The 10,890-nt window shown below is 32.3% G+C and overlaps 1 protein-coding gene across 1 annotated transcript; it reads left to right on the forward strand.

Moving 5' to 3' along the window:
* On the forward strand, positions 1-10,661 carry LOC134246348 (bile acid receptor-like). Its single transcript, XM_062728699.1, has 5 exons — positions 1-78; positions 4,588-5,072; positions 8,400-8,568; positions 8,972-9,101; positions 10,214-10,661. The coding sequence occupies exons 1-5, from the start codon at positions 1-3 to the stop codon at positions 10,309-10,311; spliced, it is 960 nt and encodes a 319-aa protein (XP_062584683.1). The 3' UTR covers positions 10,312-10,661.
* The last annotated feature ends 229 nt before the right edge of the window (positions 10,662-10,890 follow it).

Raw genomic sequence — 10,890 nt, forward strand, 5'->3', positions numbered from 1 at the left:
ATGCCCGGCTATTGCGACGGTGAGCAACAGAAAATGCTGCTTCTTCACCGCCAAATTGAGTTTATGAGTAAAAATATAGTACGTACGCCCAGTCGCTGTTGAGAAAACAAAATTCATTCAAACACCTTAAGAAATAGTAAATCGAATATTTTTATCAAAATATTAAATTGGTTAATATTTTTCCTGGCTCCTTTGACTAATATTTTACAAAGCAATTCAAAAGGTGCGAAATGTTTTCACCAGGTATCCCTGTCTGCGTCATATTCTATAAATAAAGGTTGTACTATCAGGCTAACACAAATGCAGGGAACATCATTAATGACTTGATGCAAAACTCCCCGCTGAGGACACATCAGTGCAGAGTCGTTTGACCTTAATTAATCTTGCTGCATCGGTGTTTATTTACTTATGTTTGTATATAAAACCCCGAAACGATACATGTGATAAATATTTTAACAGCCTTGATTTCTAGCTATATTTTATTTAATTTTTAAAACTTTTTAATACTATACATGCCATTGAGATATTTTGTGTTTAATATATCTTCTAAACGTCTGAACTTGATTTTAAACTGTCACCACGGTCCTTGTTCATTACCCTGTAAATGAGCCCGGCTTTCAGTACTTCTGAGAACTTTGATTTAGATCTGTGGGGGTACTATGTTGCCTTTAGCCTAAATACTTCGGTATTATATACATGGAAACAAAGAATTTAGCAGTGAATAATTTTATTTCGTAAGAGCATGCAGTATGAAAACACATAAGGTGAAAACTTAAAATTATTCACACCTTTTTATATCAACTGGTCAGTCAGGCATAATTTCTGTCACCAACCGTAACGACAGCTGCCAGGTGTACTTCATTATAACCGTTATGAAAACAACTCATTATCACCTTTGGGGACTGATCAGTGGCAAGATCAATATACATGTAAACGAAATTTCAATAAAGCCGATTTCAATACAACCGTTATTTTAATGCAAAGAATATGAGAGTCAAAAACTGGGGATTTATTTCTATTTCAAAATAAGCGAGTTCAATATAAGTGAAGTAAGCTGTATATTGATTGCATTAGAATGGAAATAACTGATCTTCTAATTTGGTATTTGCGACCGTTAATACTGATTTAACGGTCGCAAACATCCGTTTTACCGGCTCCGCTTACGCGTCGGCCGGTAAAACTCAGTTTGCGACCGTTAAATCAGCATAAACGGTCGCAAATACCAAATTAGAAGATAGTTATTCCCTAATTATAAGGCATGAAGCTTATTTCAACTTATGTTATACGATATAACATAACTTGGGGCAGTTTACCCTTTTTTATAAACCGCTTCGCGGTTTATAAAGCGTAAACTGCCCCAAGTTATGTTATATCGTATAACATAAGTTGAAATAAGCTTCGTTCCTTAAATAAAAACTCAAATTGAATGCACTAACACAGTCCTTATTGAACGGACTTAGCTGTCATTACGTCACAATGGTTAAAATAACGCTTCTTCTATTATGACGTCACGAACTACGTAACTTTAGTGCAACCGAACGGCGTGTCGTGCGATATTATTTTCCGCGGACGCTTTCGCATCGATATCACAAAAGAAGGGATATCACGTGACGTACTTTCAGCCAATGAAAACTACAAAAATAATCTTCTTATATGATATTTTGAATGTACCCTTGTCTTGGGCCTGACATTAGAATTTTAAGGTCGCGTTTTTTTCGGATGAGACAATTAACGAGGCCGAGTCTAATTATTTCTACCCTTGGGATTTTGATAATTTTTCGTTGATTAATCATAACTGTTATATTTATTGTTTTAAGATTAAAAAATTGAATGTTTACCACCCTGATTTCTTAGGGGTGCACCTCAAAAGTTGTCACATTTTACTATTGGACCCTATGGGACTTTGTTGGAATAGCGCCAAATTATCACATTTTTCCCCATATTTTTTGTATTAATTTTCTGCCCTAGAGATTTCTTTTTCAGTCAAGTATATGAATGTTATTGTAAAAAGTCACAAATATGTGAAATTTCAAAAGTTTACCATCTACATGTAGGTTGATCTGGGTCTTAATTACAAAGTTTATTTTTTCGATGAATAATACCTGTAAAATTGCCATATTGCGATATAAATACATATTGGTGTAGGTGAATTATCGGCGCAGATAATTTCTTTGGTTAAAAATTAGTAATATTTAGATTGCTAGTATGTTTCTTTTGATGTTCTGTTTTCAGTTTTTAGTATAATATCCATGTGCGTCTTCGAAAATATAAGCGAATCATGTTTCATTATTTAGCGTCGTGCATTGCTTACAAAATCGGAAAACAGTGACGTCGTTAGAACCTTTCCAGGCTTTTTTCCTAATAATTGTCGTAAAATCACATTTTCAGAGCAACAGGTGTTACAGATACTGTTAATTATATATTAAAATCACAATATTTTGGAAAGGTGTACTATCGCACTTATAGCTGCATGAAAATAAAAACCATACGCACTCGAATTAGACTTGGCCTCGTTAAAATCAAAGCCAAGTTTAGTGGACGGTTACATAAACATTCAACTTCGAAAAACCATAATCTCGGCTTTTGACCTAGGTTGAAATTTTCATGTGGAGTAAAATATATCAAAGTAAACCTCAATTACATACTTTTGTGTCGTATGAATTTCATGTATATTATTATCAATCTCTCTTTCGTTGGAAATTATACAATTAAGTACATGTATATCATTGAGGGAGTCAGCAAAATTCCAGTTCCCCAAGACCAATTCTATTTCCCGAGGCGCAGCCAAGGGAAATAGGCTTGCCCGAGGGGAACTGGAATCTTGCTGGTTCCCTCAATTATATACTTAACTGTTTTATTATACCGATACAAAAATTAGACATTTTCAAAGTCAGTAGCTGCAATTGAATTATGGTTAGAACGGCACCTAGTGAAAATGGCACCTGGAATATGCAAAACGGCACTTGGTTAAAACGGCACTTAGTGAAAACGGCACTTGGTTAAAACGGCACTTAGAGAAAAAAGTATATAACAGTGTTATGATATATATTTCACATAAGTTCTTTTTAAGTCAAACTTTAATTTATTGACTTTAGAATTTTTTGTGGCTTCAATTTTGCTTTATTTTAAATCTATTTTTAAAGGTAGTATTTTTAAGCTATAACACAACAATATGTGGGATTTAGAATAATTATATTTGTAGTGTAGTGTTGATAATATGAAAAAAGAAATGGTGTAAATGATTTTTAAAAAAAAATATTTACAGTAAGAGTCACTTTATCTCACATTTCTATCTAATTCTGTAGAAATTATTTTAACAATATCAACATTGTATATCTTCATTATAAAAAAACAAATGTTTTGTTCTTGTATGTACATGTTTATTATATTATTATATGTTGTATGGCTACTCATATTTTATGTACAGTTGCGAGAGGTCTAACTTGTGTACAATCCATTTGACATTTTGTCGAGAAATACACAATAGTAGCTGTATATGATTGCAAATTGACGATCAACAGATTATTGAAGGGGAGGTGTGAAATGGTCTTTTGTTTCCTAAACCTACAAGTGTATTCTTAGTAAACGTACTCTAACTGGCTTCTAATTAGTCAACTGTGACTGGCAACCCCCAAAACAGAGTAGTATACATATTTGCAACACTATAATTTTTTTAATTTCAAAGGATCATAATAATATAATTGGGATTTAATCTCTTTTGTAGTAAATAAATATATATGATTTAAAATATAAATACATTTTAAAAATCTAACCCCTGTACAAAAGTATAATAATTTTCAAATGAATCAGTTTAATTTTTTTCCTAAAATATTTTTTAAACTTTTTATCAATAATAATATACACATTTATTACTATAAATGTAACATAAAGATCCATTTTCTGTATAAACAATATCAAATTCTCAAAATAAAAAAAGTGCCGTTCTGACTTTTCTAAAGTGCCGTTTTGACTACTCTCAAGTGCCGTTTTGCATATTTCCTAAGTGCAGTTTTCACCAGGTGCCGTTTTGACTTGTACCCCTGCAATTCTATATAAGGCGCACTTGCAGTTATAAAGGAAATGGAAATAAAAGAAATATTGATTACTTAGAATGTAGATAAGTTCAATAAAGGGTCTTTGCATTTGAATCAATTAGATACAAAATAGTATCTGCAAGAAACTCTGTTTATTTTATAAACAACTTACACTGTGACAAAGTTACAGGATCCGTCGATAGCTCTCAGTGCACATTAGTCTACAAGGATGACGTCACAATAGCAAGTTACTTTTTCATGTTTAAATTAGGCCCCGCCTCCTTATATAGCTGCATTATGAATATTCATGATTTTTTGGGAACTTATCGGTACTTTTTATATGATCAAGAAATTACTATGTTATCCGAATAGGTGTGTATCAGTTCATCAAACTGACGCACCTTTCTGCAGGGAATCAGTCTTTTTATGGTGATTTTCAGGAAATCAGCAAAATATATCGATTTATTCTCATGTAGTGAAAAATCATTAGAGGTATAATAAAAAGTATTATTGATATTGTTAATGCTGTACTATTCCAAAATTTTCTTTGCAGAACAATGCATTTCCAGTTTCATTCGGAAATGTTAATCAGAATACCTTCTCTCAGGGCATTTCATCGTTTGAGCACCGAGAAAGAACATGCTCTGGGATATTCGGATACGACAACACCCAGTTTATGAATCTCCAACACAAGATTGATGAAATACCTTACGAGGCTTCAAATACAGTGTTTCCTAACGCTCTTCGACAACAGTTCGGGGGAAATCTCGGACACGCCCCAGATATTTTATCTGGAAACTGGAAGAATCAAGGCACAGAAAAGGCTGAGTACTTAGATCTAGACAACTTCCAGCCGTATGAGAGCAATGGTAACATCGTTCACAAAGTGCAAAATCGATATATCGATAAGCCATCACGGTGTGATTCACAGGGCTATGATGTCGGAATCCACGACAACTACGATTTTGGGATCAGTAACCATAGACCAATGGCAGCGTTCGATATGAGATTCACGTTTCCCCGTCAACCAATCGGAGAGTAAGAAAGTAGTGAAATGTCACATCTGTAATTAACATCAAATAGTAAATGACTGAGATAAAATGTTCATTATCACGTACCTTTAAATTCATATGCTATAAACTGTATAACCTTGGTTACTACATTTTAAGCTTCAAAAACGATGAAACAGTCTTTTACAAGCATAAACTATTACAGTTTACTTCTTTAGATTTATTTTTCTGTCAATGTTTCCTTCATTTTTTTCCTTCAAAGGCATCCAAATTTCAAATGTAACGTCAAGTGGATTTTTACGTAAACCCTTGGAACGGATAGGCATTGTAGGTTACACGATAAAAAAACGAATTTTTAAAATGAAATGGTCTGTTACAACCTGAATTAAATTATTTTTCATTGTTAGAAGTTTTCTCTCTTTTAACTCAATCTGATTTTTTTTCGTACGAAATAAAAGGCAGAAAGGAGGAAATATAAATCGAACAATTTGGCAATCACAACTAAACACATACTCGTATAAGGTTGTTTTTTAGTTCTTAAGATAACTCAAGCAAGTCTATCATACAAGGGTTGTTCGGAAAGTTCGCAGTCTTTTGTAATATCTTCTTTTTTTTGTATTTGATGTCATATGTTATCCAATTTGGTAGAAAAAAATTTCACACTAGTAAAATTGTACTTAATATCATGATTTCTTTCAAACTTATCCAGAATTATGACTGTAAAAATCGGATCGGGCGCAGAACAAAATTTAGTAATTTACAAACAATACACAAAGTAATGTCTGCAGTCATATTCCCTGCAAAATGGAGCAAAAACAAAAAAAAAAATCCTCGACGTTTAAATTGAGAACTATTACATTCATTTATATTCCAAATTATGGCTTATTAATATTTTACTTCGTTGATGAGAATTCAAATCAATTTTAGAAAATAGATAGTCGTCTGTGAAAACAACAAAAATAATGACGTTGAAGACGCCATGGAGCAGCAGATAACAATATAATTTTTTTATACTTGGAAAAAATTCGTGAATATACTCTGCAAATGTCAAAGGAATGAAAAAAAAAAAATGTCATAAGCGATTCGTGCAGGTATGTGTAAATGATACAGGCAGTGTTTGAGTGACAGAGACTCTGTATCGGACGAGAACAATTTGTGAAGAAACGGTTTATCTGGTAAAATCTAATCAAAAACTAAAATTTAAAAAGTGGGAACATCATGAAAAGATATGTATGGCACGCCAAATTCACAAAAATGAGATAATCATAGTTTCACAATCGATAAACTAGGTTTATCGGTTGTAAAATATAGTTTACAAGCCGTAAACTATAGTTAACAACGTTAATTTATATTTCACATCTGTAAACATAGTTAACGCGATAATCTATGTTTCACAACCGTAAACTATACTTAACACCGAAAACATTCATTTGCGATTGCAAAACATAGATTATCTGATAAATACAGTTTCACGATTTGTAAACTATAGTTTACAAACCGTTAACTATAGTTAACGATCTGATAAATATAGTTTCACAATTTGTGAAACTATGATTAACAACTCTTAACTATAGTTTACAAACGTGAATCTATGTTTATCAACAAAATCTATTGTTAACGCTTTATTACAGACAGATAAACTTAAATTAACATTCGTAAAGTATAGTTAACAACCGTTAAATATAGTTTTACAGATGAAAACTATACTTAACGAATCGTTAACTATAGTTTACGGTTTGTAAACTATAGTTTACAGTCGATAAACCTAGTTTATCAATTGTGAAACTATGATTATCTCATTTTTGTGAATTTGGCGTGCTATAGATATGGGCGGTTCAAAGTTATTGTTCTTGTGAAAGCACAGTTAAGTGGTAAACGATTGACAAAGGAACATCGAGAACAATTGTTTGAAAATTAATTAATTGTAAAGTGATAGAACAGGGTTTTGAATGAGTGGGTTTTAGACTATACTGTGTGAAATGTATTCTAGGGACAGCATTTTCTTGACGCTATGTTTTTGACATTACATTACCGTTTAAGTGAGCTCCGTGGTTACATAACATGTTGGATTTTAAACAAAATAAATTGATTTCTGGAATGAAACTACACATATCAACAAAACTAGTATTTTTACAAATACATGTAATATTGCTTGTTTTAAATTTCTTAAAAGAAGTAAAACAAAGATTGACATCGTGCACAGGCCTTTCCGACAACCCTTGTATGTACAAGTCATAATTAATTGTGACACAAGGTCTTCTAAATGTAAAAGGTCAAAGACGAAGGGATGAGAAAAATTTTAAAACGGCTAGTGTACAATCATGTGTTGATAATCTTGTTCTAAAAATTATGAAACTCATTTCTGTTCAAAAATGGTCTAAAAATTCAGTCATATGATTAAGGAGATTGAAAAGTCTCGGATATGAAGATGGTATAGCCTACAAGGAAACGAGTATTTAATTCTAAGTTAAAGGCTAAACAAAGGACAATTTTTTGCAATTCTTTTATCAGATTTAATGTATATATTGTTTTAGAAAATGCAGAATACAAACTTAATCTATTATCAGGTTAAAGGAAGGACAAGAAATAGAAATTTATCCTTTTTTGGATTTTTTAAATTTCTAGAAAATGCAGAACACAAACTAGACGTATTTTGTGTAGAAAAATCTCAGATAAGCATTTTTTTTCTCTATCTTCTCAGAAGTACTAGTAAAAAAAATGAAAACTAAAATTTGACGAGATTTCACATAATGGATGAAATTTAGAGAAAAAAAAGTTTTACCTTAACACTCTCTTTAACCTCCGTATATACTGGTAGTTTGAATGAATTTTAGTGCTAGTCTCATAAGAAGCATTGTTTTAACTGTACTCTGATTTTTATGTCAATTAAGGGCCGAATTCGTCCGTTAACATATTTTGTCTTTTATGTAAATCAAAACGGTCTACGCTCTTCACAATGAGAATTTATGAACCATATACCTTCACTTCTTTGTAAATTATTTTGAAATAGTCCATTAAAAAAAATTAAAATAATAACATTTATAAAATTAATTTTTGTAAATGTAATTTGAAACGCATATTTCACATTGTAAATTTTGAACCGACTTCCATCTAGTTGTTAATTTAAAACAGTGATACACACATACACGAATGAAAAAAATTAAATATCGTGAACTATTTTCATATCAGAATGTGTCGGACAAAGCCAGAAGGAGGAAAAAATGCTTTCACTTATTGACATTTATTAGTATTATTTTATAATCATGTTATATTACTTTTCTGTGTTATCTTTTGAAAATAAGTGACAAAATAAAGATTTATTTTATAACAATTTTTATAAATTTGTGTGTTGCAGCCAAGGAGGCACGAGCTTAGAATCTACCACCCTCCCTCGTAAACTTTGTGTGTCTGACCACGGCAGTATTGAGCAGTGCGAGAGTCTGCTGTGTGCGGTGTGTGGAGACAAGGCTAAGTGTCAACATTACGGCGTCAGGACTTGTGAAGGTTGCAAGGGATTCTTCAAGGTCAGTTTTCAACTCAAAGGCAATTCAGATAATGTCAGCTCGTCCCAAGTGTTTTTTGTTTAAAATTATTTCCAAAATACTGCATAATATCGGGGGAAGGGGTGTGTTCCTGTCCACGAGTTCCAGTGATACTTCATATAGCAAATAGACATCGCTCTGGTCCCGCTAATAAATTATAACCCCCTGTCCGAAGCATAACAAATTGTTTGACATTTATATGTGTGTGTATCTGTCTGTGTAGGTATGTGTCTGTCTGTTAAAAATTCCTCAGTAATTTCTCATCATAAACATTTTAGCAACTTCTTTATTTATGCTTACCATATGGAGGGATTTGTTATATTACATAGGATAACATTTGTCTCCTTTTTTTCTATCAAACACTGTAATTTCTTGTAATTCATAGAGGACAGTTCAAAAGAGTCCTAACTACGTCTGTGTCGGGGATAAGAAGTGTATGATTGACAAAGGGAGGAGAAACCGGTGTCAGAGCTGTCGATTCCAGAAATGTTTATCTGTCGGGATGACGAAGGAAGGTATGTAGTCTTATATTAGTTCGTTGATCCTATGGGATACTAGTATTGTTTTGGTATTTACTTCCAAAAAGTGATATCACCTTTTCAATTAAGTGACATCACCTATTCAGTTAAGTGATATCATTCATTCAATTGGCGATATCACCCATTTAATGGGTGATATCACGTATTTGAACAAATGAAATCAACTATTCAGTTTCTGAATAGATGAAATGACCTATTTGAATCGGTGTTATTACCTATTTGAATAAGTGATATCTTCTATTAAAATGCATGTAGGTGATGACACTTATTTGAATAGATGATATTTACCAATTAAAATATATGAACCAAGTAAGTGAAATCGCCAATTATTTTGAATAGGTAATACCACTTATTCGAATAAGAGACATCACTTATTCAAATTATATCTGAAATAACAATTGTTCCTTTAGGACTATAGTGTTTTCCAGTCGCATTTACTTTCACTTTCGTTTTTAACTGAAAAAATTTTAAGACATTGAATTATAGCTTCGCATTTAGTTTTAAACACCCTGATAGAAGTTTTAGTTTGTTTTATTACAAATTATATTCATTGCATTTCTTCATCGTGTGCACTATGGAAAAAAATCGCGTAAAACGCACAATAACTGTTTCATACAGGAATGACCCACTTTACGTCATAAAGAGAGAAAGGTATTCTACTCTGTTGCACCCTAGGTGGGAATAATTTATGATTCATTTTAATGTAAAGGGATCAATAACATAAGGTACTTAAAAATATCTCAGACTGAAATACAAGGGAAAACTGGGCAGCCCGAATTTGCTTGGCTACAATGGAAATCTAAACACTGTAGTCTTGAGGAAGGGAGCATTCATTATTTCTTATTGTAAGAAATTCGAATAGGTAATATCACTCGAATTGATGATATCTATTCGAATAGAAAATATCATTAAATTGTTATCAATACCAATTAAAACGGTGCCCCATTTGATCATAAAGTAGTAAGCCTTTGTCAACGTTTGAAAGCATTTGCATGATAATTGATTTTTATCACTTTCTTCTAATTTCTTCATCGGATCGACCGGAAGTGGTTTAAGAATACTCTAATTGATCATTAATCGTATTTCAGTTGTGCGAAGTGGATACCTTAAAGGCCGCCGAGGGAGGTTACCTTCAAAGTCAAAACATGCCATTTACTATTCGTCTCCCTCACATTCAGGGCAATAAGATTTCTTTCGATGAAAGTAAAAAAAAAGTTTCCACGAAAGGATCTTGTTGATATACAAAACAAGATCCTTTAATTTTGGATTTGTTTGTGAAAATTTCATTCTATATATATCGTGTTGTTAACACATCGCCTGCATGAGGCCTGGCTTAATTGATTTGAGACAGTTGATGCATCTTAGAGGTGCTGTTTCTCAAGAAAGGGTCATATTGACCTCTAATCTACGATCATTTCATACTCCAATGGAGTTATATTGTTGCTATGCATTGTTTTTCACAAAATTCTCTGCATGAGGCTAACCAAACAGTGACAGTTGATGACAGATCTTGGAGAAACTGTTACTCAAAAATTGAAAAAATCTATAATTATATAATCACTTTGATTATCATTGCCAGTTTGAAGACATCGTATAATAAAACGTGCCGCAGCTCCTCGTTAGTCAAAGTAAAGAATGACTGTACTTAAGCTATGACAGTTGGATCCCGATGTTTTAAGCAAAATAAAATTCCAAAATTCATTAAATTTATGTTTTATAGTTATTCAACAATGTCTCAATAGCAGGTTTTGGTATATTATATTAC

This window comes from Saccostrea cucullata, unplaced genomic scaffold (genome assembly GCF_032062105.1).
Source record: "Saccostrea cucullata isolate Sc308-1 unplaced genomic scaffold, CSIRO_AGI_Scuc_v1 ctg22, whole genome shotgun sequence".
Lineage (NCBI taxonomy): Eukaryota > Metazoa > Mollusca > Bivalvia > Ostreida > Ostreidae > Saccostrea > Saccostrea cuccullata.

Bases quoted from the DNA above. Each gene is read 5' to 3' on its own strand.
- LOC134246348 (XM_062728699.1), top strand. From the start codon at position 1: ATGCCCGGCTATTGCGACGGTGAGCAACAGAAAATGCTGCTTCTTCAC. The intron at 79-4,587 runs GTACGTACGCCC...TTTTCTTTGCAG, and splicing joins AGTTTATGAGTAAAAATATA to AACAATGCATTTCCAGTTTC. The intron at 9,102-10,213 runs GTATGTAGTCTT...ATCGTATTTCAG, and splicing joins TGTCGGGATGACGAAGGAAG to TTGTGCGAAGTGGATACCTT.